The 19,216-nt window shown below is 35.4% G+C and overlaps 1 protein-coding gene across 1 annotated transcript in view; it reads right to left on the bottom strand.

Annotated features, from left to right (window-relative positions):
• Positions 1-2,422: 2,422 nt before the first annotated feature.
• LOC110532651 (E3 ubiquitin-protein ligase MARCHF9) overlaps positions 2,423-19,216 on the bottom strand; it is a 34,910-nt gene continuing 18,116 nt past the window's right edge. Inside the window, exons 2-4 of the mRNA XM_021616728.3 lie at positions 5,008-5,163; positions 4,308-4,500; positions 2,423-3,852 (exon numbers count right to left, since the gene is read on the bottom strand). Coding sequence (XP_021472403.1) covers positions 3,524-3,852; positions 4,308-4,500; positions 5,008-5,163 — 678 coding nt within the window. The 3' untranslated portion in view covers positions 2,423-3,523. The remainder of the gene's footprint in view (positions 3,853-4,307; positions 4,501-5,007; positions 5,164-19,216) is intronic.

Genomic DNA, 19,216 nt, shown 5'->3' on the forward strand with positions numbered 1-19,216 from the left:
CTTTCGAAATATCCTTGTTTTTGAAAGAAAAGCATTTTTTTTGTCCATTAAAATAACATCAAATTGATAAAAAATACAGTGTAGACATTGTTAATGTTGTAAATGACTATTGTAGCTGGAAACGGCAGATTTTCTTATGGAATATCTACATAGGCATACAGAGGCCCATTATCAGCAACCATCACTCCTGCGTTCCAATGGCACGTTGTGTTAGCTAATCAAAGTTTATAATTTTAAAAGGTTAATTGATCATTAGAAAACCCTTTTGCAATTATGTTACCACAGCTGAAAACTGTGCTGTATACTACTCCTTTCACAGAACAGTGCAAACTGGCCCCAACTGGAATAAAAAGAGGGGGGGAGGCCCCGGTGTACAACTGAGCAAGAGGATAAGTACATTAGACTATCTAGTTTGAGAAACAGATGCCTCACAAGTCCTCATCTAGCAGCTTCATTAAATAGTACCCTCAAAACACCCGTCTCAACGTCAACAGTGAAGAGGCAATTCCGGGATGCTGGCCTTCTAGGCAGAGTTGCAAAGAAAAAGCCATATCTCAGACTGGCCAATAAAAATAAAAGATTAAGATGGGCAAAAGAACACAGACACTGGACAGAGGAACTCGTTGAGACTGGTGTTTTGCGGGTACTATTTAATGAAGCTGCCAGATGAGGAGGCATCTGTTTCTCAAACTAGACAGTCTAATGTACTTATCCTCTTGATGAGGACTTCTTGGAAATTTCTCCCATGGAATAGCCTACATTTCTCAGAACAAGAATAGACTGACGAGTTTCAGAAGAAAGATCTCTGTTTCTGGCCATTTTGAGCCTGTAATCGAATCCACAAATGCTGATGCTCCAGATACTCAACTAGTCTAAAGAAGGCCAGTTGTATTGCTTCTTTAATCAGAACAACAGTTTTCAGCTGTGTTAACATAATTGCAAAAGCGTTTTCTAATGATAAATTAGCCTTTTAAAATTATAAACTTGGATTAGCTAACACAACGTGCCATTGGAACACAGGAGTGATGGTTGCTGATAATGGGCCTCTGTACGCCTATGTAGATGTTCCATAAAAAAAATCTGCCATTTCCAACTACAATAGTCATTTACAACACATTTACACTGTATTTCTAATCCATTTGATGTGGTTTTAACTTCTTAGGTCTAGGCCCCTTTTTTCTCCACTTCCTTTCTGAATGACGTGCCCATAGTAAACTGCCTGTAGTTCAGGCCCTGAAGCCAGGATACTCATGTAATTGGTACCATTGGAAAGAAAACACTTTGAAGTTCGTAGAAATGTTAAAATAATATAGGATAATATAACACAATAGATATGGTAGGAGAAAATCCAAAGAATAACCAACCTGACATTTTTTTTGAGAGAGACTGTCCTCTTAGAAATGCAAGAGTAAGGTCATATTGAAAATTAGCTCCCTGGATGCAATTCCTATGGCTTCCACAGGGTGTCAGAAGTCTATGTTCAAGGTTTCAGGCTTGTAACTTCAAAAACGAACAAGAAAAATCAGTTTTAGTAGTGGGACACAGTCTTGTAAATTTGTGCTTGCGCGCGCCATAAAGAAATTACGCACCTGCTAAAATCAGTTTCCTACTGAACATACTTCTTTTCAAAATATATATTATAGTTTGATTACATTTTAGGGTATCTGAGGAGTAAATAAAATGTATTTTGACTTGCTGACACAAAGTTTAGGGGTAGATTTTTGGATTCCTTCCTCTGCTGTTGAACGAGTGGATTACTCAAATCGATGGCGCCAACTAAACAGACCTTTTGGGATATAAAGAAGGATTTTATCTAACAAAATGACACTACATGTTATAGCTGGGACCCTTTGGATGATAAATCAGAGAAAGATTTTCAAAAAGTAAGTGAATATTTAATCGTTATTTGTGAATGTATGAAACCTGTGCCCATGGAAAAATATTTTGATGTGGGGCACCGTCCTCAAACAATCACATGGCATGTTTTCACTGTAATAGCTACTGTAAATCGGACAGTGCAGTTAGATTAACAAGAATTTAAGCTTTCAGCCAATATAAGATATTTATAAGTACATAAATGTTTAAAATCCATAATATTTATGATTATTTATTTGAATTGCACGCCCTCCAGTTTCACCGGAAGTTGTCCAGTTACAATAGTCATTTACAACATTAACAATGTCTACTGTATTTCTGATCCATTTCACGTTATTTTAATGGACAAAAAAAATAGCTTTTCTTCATAAAAACAAAGACATTTCCAAGTGACCCCAAACTTTTGAATGGTAGTGTGTATGTAATTGTATTTACACCATAAAGCAAGATACAACTTGCAAGAGGGCAGTTTTAATAATAATAAGAATGAGGCAGTCATTTCTAACTGTATAAGTAGATATAAAGAAAAACAATGACACAGGAGTGAGATAGTGAATAGCAAGAGATTACATAGATCTCCATCTTTAATCCAAATCTGAATCATCAGCACACAGCAGTGAGTCAGTCATCTTTGTTTTAGCTGAAATAACACACTGCTATTTGACAGATTCAAAAAACAGTTTGGTGCAATGAAACCAGATGAATAAAAAGCTTTTCTGAAAAGCACCATTCTGAATGAGCAAATTTGTAGAAGTGCTTAAATGTTATGTAATGCTGATGCTGCATAAAAAAAATGATATACCCATGCAAAATTCACCGTGAAATGTACAGATATCTTTATTGCAGAGAAGATAGGACTAGGAGTAATTTTAATGTTAATAAATAAATAATCTTAAATTTTGTAGTCTATCCATTGATCCCTATATTTATTGTTTGCAGTAATAACTGCTGTTTTCATTTGATGTCTTAGATATGATGTATTTGTTGTTCTCTGGTCTGTAGCCTAATCATCATTATCTACAGCAATATTTCAGAACTGCAAAACTCGTAAATGAATTATTATTCAGAGTTTGTTAATGTTTGGCGTGGCATAAGGAGTTTCAGGTATCTCTTTAAATCATACTGCCACAAAAAAAATTGAAATGAGTAAAATGGAAATCATACCAAAAAACGCCGGAGAAAATACATGAAAGATAAAATAATCTTTGTGCATCCTGAAATTGTCCGGAAAAATATCTGTTCTCACCTTGGATTGCGTTGTTATAAAGCCTTGCATGTTTAACGTAGCTCATAATATCAGTTCTTCAATTATTACAAATGCGCACCTCTAAACAAACTCCTGGAAAGATCCTCATAGTTCAGCATGTTCTGTCTGTTGTTGTTTCAGGGCAAACCACTGCTCCAGTAGGATAAATCCACTTGGGAGGAATCATGATGAGCCTAGCATGGCAATGGTCGTTACAATATCACAGTAGCTTGACTGCAGTGCGAGACATGGTCTTGTCTGTACATGTCCTTCCCTGGGCTGGGTATTGAAATCCAGTTCCTCAATGGTGTTGACAGAATCACTTGAAAGAACTGGCTAGATTAAAAAAGAAAACACGATACCCAGCTTTAGTCTTTTCTTCCAGCCCTTCCACGTTCAGTCTCATACCGTTGTCACCCTCATCACCACCTCCCGGTTGGCCGTGGAGCCAAAGCGTGGGTTGTGGGGCCGTAGCTGGCTGAGGATGTGCAGGATGGTGTAGCCACAGTGGTGGTCCAGAATAGTCCTGAACCTCCGGTTCCGTCTCCCACTGCTGCCACTACCCAGGCCATGGGAGTTACTTCGTGAGCCCCGACCCCCACCCTTACTGCTACTCAGAGGGTCCCCCAAGTCATTGGCTTTTATATAGTTCAATACTTTCCACTGCTGATTGACAGCCTGCCATCGCTTGAATATTCGGTACACTGATGAGCCCTCGTGGATTATAAGGCCTGGGAAGAGAGAGAGTTTTTTATTTTTACAGATATGGGAAAGGCAAGATATCTAATGCTTTTAAAGGCTTTTGCATGACATACTTCCAGCAACTAATATGTAAGAATCAGCCAAATACTATAGCACTAGTATATATAACTGGCATTTGGCATAACCACACAGTGCAGATACAAAGCTAGTACCATCTGTTTTCAGGTTGGCAATGCACCATTTCACACAAAACAAATCTATCTACAAAGATTTACGTGTGTGTGCGTGTCTGTGCGTGTGCATGCCTGCCTGCCTGAGTGCATGTGTGTGCATGCCTGCCTGCCTGCATGCCTGCATGCATCTTTGTGCATGCCTACCTGCCTGCCTGCCTGCCTGCGTGCATGTGTGTGTGTTCATGGGCCTGTGTATGAGAATTTGTGTGACTATGCCAACGGTCCAGTTTCACATGATTCATCCCCCTCACCGATGCACACGATGTCCATGAAGCCGTACATGCCGTAGCAGATCTGGAAGAGCAGGTCCTGACGCTGCCACTTGGCCGAGGGGCTGAGGGACGACCAGATGAGCCAGGAGATGCTGGCGATGAGGAACAGCGAGCCCAGGATGATGGCAGCAATCTGGACCTTCTCAATCACCGTCAGGGAGATGGCCTGCCACTGAACAGAACAGCCACAAGGGCCAAGACAGGGACAGTAAGAAAGGGACAATATGGTGAAGTCCAGTCCTCACACCATCATTGTGAGTGCCCACGATTTGTTCTAGCAAAGTGAGTAACTGTAATGCCTAGACTGGTGCACCTGAGCAGAGCACTGCATACTCCTGATTGCGGTATTGTGCATTGTTTAAATCGATGCATTAGCAGAAAACTGTGAGATAAGATCTGTGGCTACTAGAAAAAATATTAATTAATTTGAGATGAGAGTAGACCTTGTGCACAATGAAAATACGACTGGAGTGGATGAGACAGACCCCTAGCCCCTACCCCTTAGACACTTGTGTAGATCTGAAAGGATAGGTGTGAGCAATATGGCGAATATCATGCAGTTGGCAAGGTGTAGCTACTACCGTATTGTACCGCATGAAGTACCTAGGAGATAGGTTCTGATTCTGGCCAGAGAGTAAGTCCCAGAGAATGAGGGGTTGGACAGGCTGAGGAAAGGTACCTGCAGTGGGTTCTTGGTGCTGATGGCCAGAACATGGTACTTGAAGTAGCACAGCTCACAGCTCCAGGAGCCTCTCTCGCTGATCCAGCGGATGAGGCAGGGCTGGTGGGTGCAGCGCACAGAGCCCTTACAGCGACACGGGCTCAGCAGCTCTCCCTGCAGGAGACAGAGGGGTAGAAACAGAATTACTAGAACAGATATTCCTATTCAAGTCAATGTTCTGACATGGCATAACATACCATAAGTTATTTCTGAATTGAATATATATATAAAAAAAAACAATATTGGATTATGGATAGCCTTCAATGTCTCTCCGAAGCTACTGGTTCGGTGTTTGTCTGTCTGGCACACTCAGGAAGAGGACGATGAGTGGGTCCACACAGGTTGTGGGACCTTAACTCAACATCACAATCCTCCCACTTAATGTAGACTTTGAAACTGTCGGAAAGCAACTATTCATTATTAAATAGAGTATCTTCCTCCTCTTCCATGATTTCCACCTTAGTAAATGTTGGCTAACTTCCTTCTTAAAAACTAAGTGCTGAAAACGTCCGTATTGTAGCTAAATGCCGAGATTGTTTCGTTACTCCTCATCAATGCTAAAATGATTAATGTCTTGGAATCATTAGTGCTAAAATTATGCCTGTGAAGGAATCAATAGTGCTAAAATGATTGGCGTCTAGGAGTCATTAAGCTAAAATGATGCATGTCTAGGAATCATTAGTGCTAAAATTATGAATGTCTAGGAATCATTAGTGCTAAAATTATGAATGTCTAGGAATCATTAGAGGTCAAATGATTAATGTCTAGGAATCACTAGTGCACAAATGATTCATGTCTTGGAATCATTAGTGCAAAAATTATGAATGTCTAGGAATCATTAGTGCTAAAATTATGAATGTCTAGGAATCATTAGTGCTAAAATTATGAATGTCTAGGAATCATTAGTTCTCAAATGATTCATGTCTAGGAATCATTATTGCTAAATGATTCATGTCTAGGAATCATTAGTGCTAAAATGATTAATATCTAGGAATCATTAGTAGATCAATGCATGCACCCATCTTGATTTTGGCCTGTTGGCCAGAACGAGCCTATTAGGACCCAGCAACATTGGCAGGGGTGCACAGAGATTTGAAGTGCAGGCAGGTGAATGGGAGGTGAGCCATTCAAACCCTACTGTTAACATAGAACGTGTCTCAAATTGGCGGTCTATTCCCTTTATAGTGCACAACTTTTGACTAGGACACATAGGACTCTGGTCAAAAGTATTGCACTATGTAGGGAATAGGTTTCCATTTGGAATGCAGGGACAGACTCTCAGTGAACTCGATCAATACAGGCCCTACTGCAGCACCTGCAGCAAACATTGCCCTTTCAACAGACTGACTCTTGAGGAATAGGGAGAATGTTGAGCATTGTAGAAACGTTTAAAGAGTTATGTATGTGCCTATTTACACACATCTAAAAGGGCTGAAGTTAAAGTCCCAGTGCAGCCAAAATTCTGTTTCCCCTGTTTTTCCTGTTTTATTCATTGCTCAAAAAAATAAAGGGAACACTAATAACACATCCTAGATCTGAATGAATGAAATATTCTTAGTAAATACTTTTTTCTTTACATAGTTGAATGTGCTGACAACAAAATTACACAAAAATGATCAATAGAAATCAAATGTATCAACCCATGGAGGTCTGGATTTGGAGTCACACTCAAAATTAAAGTGGAAAACCACACTACAGGCTGATCCAACTTTAATGCAATGTCCTTAAAACAAGTCAAAATGAGGCTCAGTAGTGTGTGTGGCCTCCATGTGCCTGTATGACCTCCCTACAACGCCTGGGTATGCTCCTGATGAGGTGGTGGATGGTCTCCTGAGGGATCTCCTCCCAGACCTGGACTAAAGCATCCGCCAACTCCTGGACAGTCTGTGGTGCAACGTGGCATTGGTGGATGGAGCGAGACATGATGTCCCAGATGTGCTCAATTGGATTCAGGTCTGAGGAGCGGGAGGGCCAGTCCATAGCATCAATGCCTTCCTCTTGCAGGAACTGCTGAAACACTCCAGTCACATGAGGTCTAGCATTGTCTTGCATTAGGAGGAACCCAAGGCCAACCGCACCAGCATATGGTCTCACAAGGGGTCTGAGGATCTCATCTCGGTACCTAATGGCAGTCAGGCTACCTCTGGCGAGCACATGGAGGGCTGTTCGGCCCCCCAAAGAAATGCCACCCCACACCATGACTGACCCACCGCCAAACCGGTCATGCTGGAGGATGTTGCAGGCAGCAGAACATTCTCCACGGCGTCTCCAGACTCTGTCACATCTGTCACATGTGCTCAGTGTGAACCTGCTTTCATCTGTGAAGAGCCCAGGGCGCCAGTGGCGAATTTGCCAATCTTGGTGTTCTCTGGCAAATGCCAAACGTCCTGCACGGTGTTGGGCTGTAAGCACATCAATGCGGACCTGTGGACGTCGGACCCTCATACCACCCTCATGGAGTCTGTTTCTGACCGTTTGAGCAGACACATGCACATTTGTGGCCTGCTGGAGGTCATTTTGCAGGGCTCTGGCAGTGCTCCACCTGCTCCTCCTTGCACAAAGGCGGAGGTAGCGGTCCTGCTGCTGGGTTGTTGCCCTCCTACGGCCTCCTCCACGTCTCCTGATGTACTGGCCTGTCTCCTGGTAGCGCCTCCATTCTCTGGACACTACGCTGACAGACACAGCAAACCTTCTTGCCACAGCACGCATTGATGTGCCATCCTGGATGAGCTGCACTACCCGAGCCACTTGTGTGGGTTGTAGACTCCGTCTCATGCTACCACTAGAGTGAAAGTGACCAAAACATCAGCCAGGAAGCATAGGAACTGAGAAGTGGTCTGTGTTCACCACCTGCAGAACCACTCCTTTATTAGGGGTGTCTTGCTAATTGCCTATCATTTCCACCTGTTGTCTATTCCATTTGCACAACAGCATGTGAAATTTATTGTCAATCAGTGTTGCTTCCTAAGTGGACAGTTTGATTTCTGAGAAGTATGATTGACTTGGAGTTACATTGTGTTGTTTAAGTGTTCCCTTTATTTTTTTGAGCAGTGTATTATATTGTACAACAGATGATAAAACTAACACTGTAAACGTGTGAACAAATGTTATCAGTGTTGTTTCATGATTGTTGAAAATACAATATACACAGGACCTTGTAATCAGCAGGTTTACAGGACCAATAACAAAAAGAGTTCAAACCTAGGGAATTATCCCGTCTCCACGCCTTATCCAAGAAGAATAGCTGCTGCCTCTGCAAAAGCTAGTGGGAGTTATCAGTTTTCAGTTTCAACCTCTACACTCAAGACCACTCAGTCCTAGCAAATTGTTTGCTTGAGAAATATTTTTGAGTTGCTAAAATGTTTTGCTCATTTTAATGGAAATCTATTACAGTAAGGTAGTTCATTGTTACCCAGAAATTATTTGATTTTGACATCAATTGGCTGGATTGGGCTTTAAAAGAGTAGCCCAGTCATTCCTCTGAATGCTGTTTCCTATTAATTGCTAGCAGCATCTACAGCAAACATCCCATCTGGTGAGATGGGAAGGAAGTCAGGCTGCATCCCGAGGCTTCTCCCCCTTTGCATACTCCCCATCATGGATTTAAAATAATTTCAATAGTGGAATATTAGAAACTACCCTCACTAATTAAGTTGGTTGGTTGTCTTGCATTTTTTTATTTTTGTCAAATAGCAGATACTCTTATCCAGAGCATAAATGTTAATTTGTACTGGTCCCCCGTGGGAATCAAACCCACAACCCTGTCATTTCAAATGGCATGCTCTACCAACTAAGCCACACTGGACCGACAACTTGCACAACAAACTTCATTTGTTTTTATTACTTTACACACTTCTTTTGGGATCCACCCCTGTAAACGTAATTTGCCTGACGATGTGTGAGTGGTTATTTGTTTATTTGGATTTCCCACTAGCTTTTGCAGAGGCAGCAGCTATTCTTCTTGGATAAGGCGTAGAGACGGTCTAATTTCATACAAGCACTATTTTGTCCACTTTCCCTCTCCTCAACACCTCTCCTCGATTACCTTTGACATTTTTTCAAAAGGAGACGAGAGAGGACGGTAGGAGTTGACCAAGTTAAATTGAGATAAGGCCATAGTCCCTGATGACTCATGAAAATTATATTTAATAGTGCAATATTAGAAACTACACTCACTGCAGAAATAATTACATCCCAAATCCTTTTCTTTATTTCCAATCCCAAATGGAGTGGCTCATTTAACCCATGTTTATTCCTCCCTAAGTAACCAGGAACCCTGCTTCTGGACAGGGGGACGACAATGAGACAAAACAATATTTTCCAGTTTTAAATGCCCAGTGATGTCAAACAAGTGGTTTTCCTGTGTGATGTATATATTTCCACACTAGGAGGTTGGAATAATACTGTAAAATTGTGAAAATTATGATAATGTCCTTTTAGTGTAAGAGCTCTTGAAAAGACCACCTGAAATTTCAGTACATGTGGAATGGTATCAAACACATTAAACACATGGCTTCTATGTGTTTGATGCCTTTCAATTTGCTCCGTTCCAGCCATTATTATGAGCCACCCTCTCCTCAGCAGCCACAACTGTCCCAGAATGTCCTAGCTACATTTTTGACCATTTTAATGGAGAAAAAAAATCACAGTAAGGTACTTCATTGTTACCCAGAAATAATTTGATATTGAGATAAAAACAGCTGTATTGTGCCTTCATCATTGAATTCCCCCCTGTCTCGCTTGTTAAAAACGTGTTATTATAAGATACATTAATTGACTAACCACATACCGATTTGAGTGGGGGAGATGAGCTACTTGCCCGTCAGTCATGAACGTTATATTAAACGAGCTGAAATGATAAAGACATTATAATAACTGGGCTGACATTATAAAAACATTATAGTAACTGGGCTGACATTATAAAGAAATAATAACTGGTCTGACATTATAAAGACGTTATAATAACTGGGCAGACATTATAAAGAAGTTCTAATAACTGGGCTGACATTATAAAGAAGTTCTAATAAGTGGGCTGACATTATAAAAACATTATAATAACTGGGCTGACATTATAAAGAAGTTCTAATAACTGGGCTGACATTATAAAGAAGTTCTAATAACTGGGCTGACATTATAAAGAAGTTCTAATAACTGGGCTGACATTATAAAGAAGTTCTAATAAGTGGGCTGACATTATAAAGAAGTTCTAATAACTGGGCTGACATTATAAAGAAGTTAGAATAACTGGGCTGACATTATAAAAACATTATAATAACTGGGCTGACATTATAAAGAAGTTATAATAACTGGGCTGACATTATAAAAACATTATAATAACTGGGCTGACATTATAAAGAAGTTATAATAACTGGGCTGATGTGATATAGAAGTTATAATAACTGGGAAGACATTATAAAGAAATTATAATAACTGGGCTGGCATTATAAAGAAGTTATAATAACTGGGCCGACATTATAAAGAAGTTATAATAACTAGCATGACATTATAAAGAAGTTGTAATAACTGGGCTGACATGACAAAGAAGTTATAATAACTGGGCTGACATTATAAAGAAGTTCTAATAACTGGGCTGACATTATAAAGAAATTCTAATAACTGGGCTGACATTATAAAGAAGTTAGAATAACTGGGCTGACATTATAAAAACATTATAATAACTGGGCTGACATTATAAAGAAGTTCTAATAACTGGGCTGACATTATAAAGAAGTTAGAATAACTGGGCTGACATTATAAAAACGTTATAATAACTTGGATGACATTATTAAGCAGTTATAATAACTGGATAAACATTATAAAAACATTATAATAACTGGGCTGACATTATAAAGAAGTTCTAATAACTGGGCTGACATTATAAAAACATTATAATAACTGGGCTGACATTATAAAGAAATTCTAATAACTGGGCTGACATAAAGAAGTTAGAATAACTGGGCTGACATTATAAAAACATTATAATAACTGGGATGACATTATTAAGCAGTTATAATAACTGGGCTGACATTATAAAAACATTATAATAACTGGGCTGACATAAAGAAGTTATAATAAATGGGCTGACATGATAAAGAAGTTATAATAACTGGGCTGACATTATAAAAACATTATAATAACTGGGCTGACATTATAAAGAAGTTCTAATAACTGGGCTGACATTATAAAGAAGTTCTAATAACTGGGCTGACATTATAAAGAAGTTATAATAACTGGGCTGACATTATAAAGAAGTTCTAATAACTGGGCTGACATTATAAAGAAGTTCTAATAACTGGGCTGACATTATAAAGAAGTTAGAATAACTGGGCTGACATTATAAAAACATTATAATAACTGGGCTGACATTATAAAGAAGTTATAATAACTGGGCTGACATTATAAAAACATTATAATAACTGGGCTGACATTATAAAAACATTATAATAACTAGGCTGACATTATAAAGAAGTTATAATAACCCGGAAGACATTATAAAGACGTTATAATAACTGGGCTGATGTGATATAGAAGTTATAATAACTGGGAAGACATTATAAAGAAATTATAATAACTGGGCTGGCATTATAAAGAAGTTATAATAACTGGGCCGACATTATAAAGAAGTTATAATAACTAGCATGACATTATAAAGAAGTTGTAATAACTAGGCTGACATGACAAAGAAGTTATAATAACTGGGCTGACATTATAAAGAAGTTCTAATAACTGGGCTGACATTATAAAGAAATTCTAATAACTGGGCTGACATTATAAAGAAGTTAGAATAACTGGGCTGACATTATAAAAACATTATAATAACTGGGCTGACATTATAAAGAAGTTCTAATAACTGGGCTGACATTATAAAGAAGTTAGAATAACTGGGCTGACATTATAAAAACGTTATAATAACTTGGATGACATTATTAAGCAGTTATAATAACTGGATAAACATTATAAAAACATTATAATAACTGGGCTGACATTATAAAGAAGTTCTAATAACTGGGCTGACATTATAAAAACATTATAATAACTGGGCTGACATTATAAAGAAATTCTAATAACTGGGCTGACATAAAGAAGTTAGAATAACTGGGCTGACATTATAAAAACATTATAATAACTGGGATGACATTATTAAGCAGTTATAATAACTGGGCTGACAATATAAAGAAGTTATAATAACTGGGCTGACATTATAAAGAAGTTATAATAACTGGGCTGACATGATAAATATGTCATAATAACAGGGCTGACATTATAAAGAAGTTATAATAACTTGGCTGACATGATAAAGAAGTTATAATAACCCGGAAGACATTATAAAGAAGTTATAATAACTGGGCTGACGTGATATAGAAGTTATAATAACTGGGAAGACATTATAAAGAAATTATAATAACTGGGCTGGCATTATAAAGAAGTTCTAATAACCGGGCTGACATTATAAAAACATAAAAATAACTGGGCTGACATTATAAAGAAGTTATAATAACTGAGATGACATTATAAATAAGTTCTAATAACCGTGCTGACATTATAAAAACATTAAAATAACTGGGCTGACATTATAAAGAAGTTATAATAACTGGGCTGACATTATAAAGAAGTTATAATAACTGTGCTGACATTATAAAGAAGTTATAATAACTGGGCTGACATTATAAAAACATAATAATAACTGGGCTGACATTATAAAGAAGTTATAATAACTGGGCCGACATTATAAAGAAGTTATAATAACTGGGCTGACGTTATAAAGAAGTTCAAATAACTGGGCTGACATTATAAAAAAGTTATAATAACTGGGCTGACATTATAAAGAAATTATAATAACTGGGCTGACATTATAAAAACATTATAATAACTGGGCTGACATTAGAAAGAAGTTATAATAACTGGGCTGACATTATAAAGAAGTTATAATAACTGGCTGACATTATAAAGAAGTTATAATAACTGGGCTGACATGATAAAGATGTCATAATAACAGGGCTGACATTATAAAGAAGTTATAATAACTTGGCTGACATGATAAAGAAGTTATAATAACCCGGAAGACATTATAAAGAAGTTATAATAACTGGGCTGATGTGATATAGAAGTTATAATAACTGGGAAGACATTATAAAGAAATTATAATAACTGGGCTGGCATTATAAATAAGTTATAATAACTGGGCCGACATTATAAAGAAGTTATAATAACTAGCATGACATTATAAAGAAGTTATAATATCTGGGCTGACATGATAAAGAAGTTATAATAACTGGGCTGACATTATAAAGAAGTTCTAATAACTGGGCTGACATTATAAAGAAGTTAGAATAACTGGGCTGACATTATAAAAACATTATAATAACTGGGCTGGCATTATAAAGAAGTTCTAATAACTGGGCTGACATTATAAAGAAGTTAGAATAACTGGTCTGACATTATAAAAACATTATAATAACTGGGATGACATTATTAAGCAGTTACAATAACTGGGCTGACATTATAAAGAAATTATAATAACTGGGCTGACATTATAAAGAAGTTATAATAACAGGGCTGACATTATAAAAACATTATGATAACTGGGCTGACATTATAAAAACATTATAATAACTGGGCTGACATTATAAAGACGTTAGAATAACTGGGATGACATAATAAAGAAGTTCTAATAACCGGGCTGACATTATAAAAACATTAAAATAACTGGGCTGACATTATAAAAACATTATAATAACTGGGATGACATTATTAAGCAGTTATAATAACTGGGCTGACATTATAAAGAAATTATAATAACTGGGCTGGCATTATAAATAAGTTATAATAACTGGGCCGACATTATAAAGAAGTTATAATAACTAGCATGACATTATAAAGAAGTTATAATATCTGGGCTGACATGATAAAGAAGTTATAATAACTGGGCTGGCATTATAAAGAAGTTCTAATAACTGGGCTGACATTATAAAGAAGTTAGAATAACTGGTCTGACATTATAAAAACATTATAATAACTGGGATGACATTATTAAGCAGTTACAATAACTGGGCTGACATTATAAAGAAATTATAATAACTGGGCTGACATTATAAAGAAGTTATAATAACAGGGCTGACATTATAAAAACATTATGATAACTGGGCTGACATTATAAAAACATTATAATAACTGGGCTGACATTATAAAGACGTTAGAATAACTGGGATGACATAATAAAGAAGTTCTAATAACCGGGCTGACATTATAAAAACATTAAAATAACTGGGCTGACATTATAAAAACATTATAATAACTGGGATGACATTATTAAGCAGTTATAATAACTGGGCTGACATTATAAAGAAATTATAATAGCTGGGCTGACATTATAAAAACATTATAATAACTGGGCTGACATTATAAAGAAGTTATAATGACTGGGCTGACATTATAAAGAAGTTATAATAACTGGGCTGACATTATAAATAAGTTAGAAGAACTGGGCTGACATTATAAACAAGTTATAATAACTGGGCTGACATTATAAACAAGTTATAATAACTGGGCTGACATTATAAAAACATTATAATAACTGGGCTGACATTATAAAGAAGTTATAATAACTGGGCTGACATTATAAAGAAGTTATAATAACTGGGCTGACATTATAAAGAAGTTATAATAACTGGGCTGATGTGATATAGAAGTTATAATAACTGGGAAGACATTATAAAGAAATTATAATAACTGGGCTGGCATTATAAAGAAGTTATAATAACTGGGCCGACATTATAAAGAAGTTATAATAACTAGCATGACATTATAAAGAAGTTATAATAACTGGGCTGACATGATAAAGAAGTTCTAATAACTGGGCTGACATTATAAAGAAGTTCTAATAACTGGGCTGACATTATAAAGAAGTTAGAATAACTGGGCTGACATTATAAAAACAATATAATAACTGGGCTGACATTATAAAGAAGTTCTAATAACTGGGCTGACATTATAAAGAAGTTAGAATAACTGGGCTGACATTATAAAAACATTATAATAACTGGGATGACATTATTAAGCAGTTATAATAACTGGGCTGACATTATAAAGAAATTATAATAACTGGGCTGACATTATAAAGAAGTTATAATAACTGGGCTGACATGATAAAGATGTCATAATAACAGGGCTGACATTATAAAGAAGTTATAATAACTTGGCTGACATGATAAAGAAGTTATAATAACCCGGAAGACATTATAAAGAAGTTATAATAACTGGGCTGATGTGATATAGAAGTTATAATAACTGGGAAGACATTATAAAGAAATTATAATAACTGGGCTGGCATTATAAATAAGTTATAATAACTGGGCCGACATTATAAAGAAGTTATAATAACTAGCATGACATTATAAAGAAGTTATAATATCTGGGCTGACATGATAAAGAAGTTATAATAACTGGGCTGACATTATAAAGAAGTTCTAATAACTGGGCTGACATTATAAAGAAGTTAGAATAACTGGGCTGACATTATAAAAACATTATAATAACTGGGCTGGCATTATAAAGAAGTTCTAATAACCGGGCTGACATTATAAAAACATAAAAATAACTGGGCTGACATTATAAAGAAGTTATAATAACTGAGATGACATTATAAATAAGTTCTAATAACCGTGCTGACATTATAAAAACATTAAAATAACTGGGCTGACATTATAAAGAAGTTATAATAACTGGGCTGACATTATAAAGAAGTTATAATAACTGTGCTGACATTATAAAGAAGTTATAATAACTGGGCTGACATTATAAAAACATAATAATAACTGGGCTGACATTATAAAGAAGTTATAATAACTGGGCCGACATTATAAAGAAGTTATAATAACTGGGCTGACGTTATAAAGAAGTTCAAATAACTGGGCTGACATTATAAAAAAGTTATAATAACTGGGCTGACATTATAAAGAAATTATAATAACTGGGCTGACATTATAAAAACATTATAATAACTGGGCTGACATTAGAAAGAAGTTATAATAACTGGGCTGACATTATAAAGAAGTTATAATAACTGGCTGACATTATAAAGAAGTTATAATAACTGGGCTGACATGATAAAGATGTCATAATAACAGGGCTGACATTATAAAGAAGTTATAATAACTTGGCTGACATGATAAAGAAGTTATAATAACCCGGAAGACATTATAAAGAAGTTATAATAACTGGGCTGATGTGATATAGAAGTTATAATAACTGGGAAGACATTATAAAGAAATTATAATAACTGGGCTGGCATTATAAATAAGTTATAATAACTGGGCCGACATTATAAAGAAGTTATAATAACTAGCATGACATTATAAAGAAGTTATAATATCTGGGCTGACATGATAAAGAAGTTATAATAACTGGGCTGACATTATAAAGAAGTTCTAATAACTGGGCTGACATTATAAAGAAGTTAGAATAACTGGGCTGACATTATAAAAACATTATAATAACTGGGCTGGCATTATAAAGAAGTTCTAATAACTGGGCTGACATTATAAAGAAGTTAGAATAACTGGTCTGACATTATAAAAACATTATAATAACTGGGATGACATTATTAAGCAGTTACAATAACTGGGCTGACATTATAAAGAAATTATAATAACTGGGCTGACATTATAAAGAAGTTATAATAACAGGGCTGACATTATAAAAACATTATGATAACTGGGCTGACATTATAAAAACATTATAATAACTGGGCTGACATTATAAAGACGTTAGAATAACTGGGATGACATAATAAAGAAGTTCTAATAACCGGGCTGACATTATAAAAACATTAAAATAACTGGGCTGACATTATAAAAACATTATAATAACTGGGATGACATTATTAAGCAGTTATAATAACTGGGCTGACATTATAAAGAAATTATAATAACTGGGCTGGCATTATAAATAAGTTATAATAACTGGGCCGACATTATAAAGAAGTTATAATAACTAGCATGACATTATAAAGAAGTTATAATATCTGGGCTGACATGATAAAGAAGTTATAATAACTGGGCTGGCATTATAAAGAAGTTCTAATAACTGGGCTGACATTATAAAGAAGTTAGAATAACTGGTCTGACATTATAAAAACATTATAATAACTGGGATGACATTATTAAGCAGTTACAATAACTGGGCTGACATTATAAAGAAATTATAATAACTGGGCTGACATTATAAAGAAGTTATAATAACAGGGCTGACATTATAAAAACATTATGATAACTGGGCTGACATTATAAAAACATTATAATAACTGGGCTGACATTATAAAGACGTTAGAATAACTGGGATGACATAATAAAGAAGTTCTAATAACCGGGCTGACATTATAAAAACATTAAAATAACTGGGCTGACATTATAAAAACATTATAATAACTGGGATGACATTATTAAGCAGTTATAATAACTGGGCTGACATTATAAAGAAATTATAATAGCTGGGCTGACATTATAAAAACATTATAATAACTGGGCTGACATTATAAAGAAGTTATAATGACTGGGCTGACATTATAAAGAAGTTATAATAACTGGGCTGACATTATAAATAAGTTAGAAGAACTGGGCTGACATTATAAACAAGTTATAATAACTGGGCTGACATTATAAACAAGTTATAATAACTGGGCTGACATTATAAAAACATTATAATAACTGGGCTGACATTATAAAGAAGTTATAATAACTGGGCTGACATTATAAAGAAGTTATAATAACTGGGCTGACATTATAAAGAAGTTATAATAACTGGGCTGATGTGATATAGAAGTTATAATAACTGGGAAGACATTATAAAGAAATTATAATAACTGGGCTGGCATTATAAAGAAGTTATAATAACTGGGCCGACATTATAAAGAAGTTATAATAACTAGCATGACATTATAAAGAAGTTATAATAACTGGGCTGACATGATAAAGAAGTTCTAATAACTGGGCTGACATTATAAAGAAGTTCTAATAACTGGGCTGACATTATAAAGAAGTTAGAATAACTGGGCTGACATTATAAAAACAATATAATAACTGGGCTGACATTATAAAGAAGTTCTAATAACTGGGCTGACATTATAAAGAAGTTAGAATAACTGGGCTGACATTATAAAAACATTATAATAACTGGGATGACATTATTAAGCAGTTATAATAACTGGGCTGACATTATAAAGAAATTATAATAACTGGGCTGACATTATAAAGAAGTTATAATAACTGGGCTGACATGATAAAGATGTCATAATAACAGGGCTGACATTATAAAGAAGTTATAATAACTTGGCTGACATGATAAAGAAGTTATAATAACCCGGAAGACATTATAAAGAAGTTATAATAACTGGGCTGATGTGATATAGAAGTTATAATAACTGGGAAGACATTATAAAGAAATTATAATAACTGGGCTGGCATTATAAATAAGTTATAATAACTGGGCCGACATTATAAAGAAGTTATAATAACTAGCATGACATTATAAAGAAGTTATAATATCTGGGCTGACATGATAAAGAAGTTATAATAACTGGGCTGACATTATAAAGAAGTTCTAATAACTGGGCTGACATTATAAAGAAGTTAGAATAACTGGGCTGACATTATAAAAACATTATAATAACTGGGCTGGCATTATAAAGAAGTTCTAATAACTGGGCTGACATTATAAAGAAGTTAGAATAACTGGTCTGACATTATAAAAACATTATAATAACTGGGATGACATTATTAAGCAGTTACAATAACTGGGCTGACATTATAAAGAAATTATAATAACTGGGCTGACATTATAAAGAAGTTATAATAACAGGGCTGACATTATAAAAACATTATGATAACTGGGCTGACATTATAAAAACATAATAATAACTGGGCTGACATTATAAAGACGTTAGAATAACTGGGATGACATAATAAAGAAGTTCTAATAACCGGGCTGACATTATAAAAACATTAAAATAACTGGGCTGACATTATAAAAACATTATAATAACTGGGATGACATTATTAAGCAGTTATAATAACTGGGCTGACATTATAAAGAAATTATAATAACTGGGCTGGCATTATAAATAAGTTATAATAACTGGGCCGACATTATAAAGAAGTTATAATAACTAGCA

Source organism: Oncorhynchus mykiss, chromosome 9, assembly GCF_057628025.1.
Source record: "Oncorhynchus mykiss isolate SJ-2025 chromosome 9, ASM5762802v1, whole genome shotgun sequence".
NCBI lineage: Eukaryota > Metazoa > Chordata > Actinopteri > Salmoniformes > Salmonidae > Oncorhynchus > Oncorhynchus mykiss.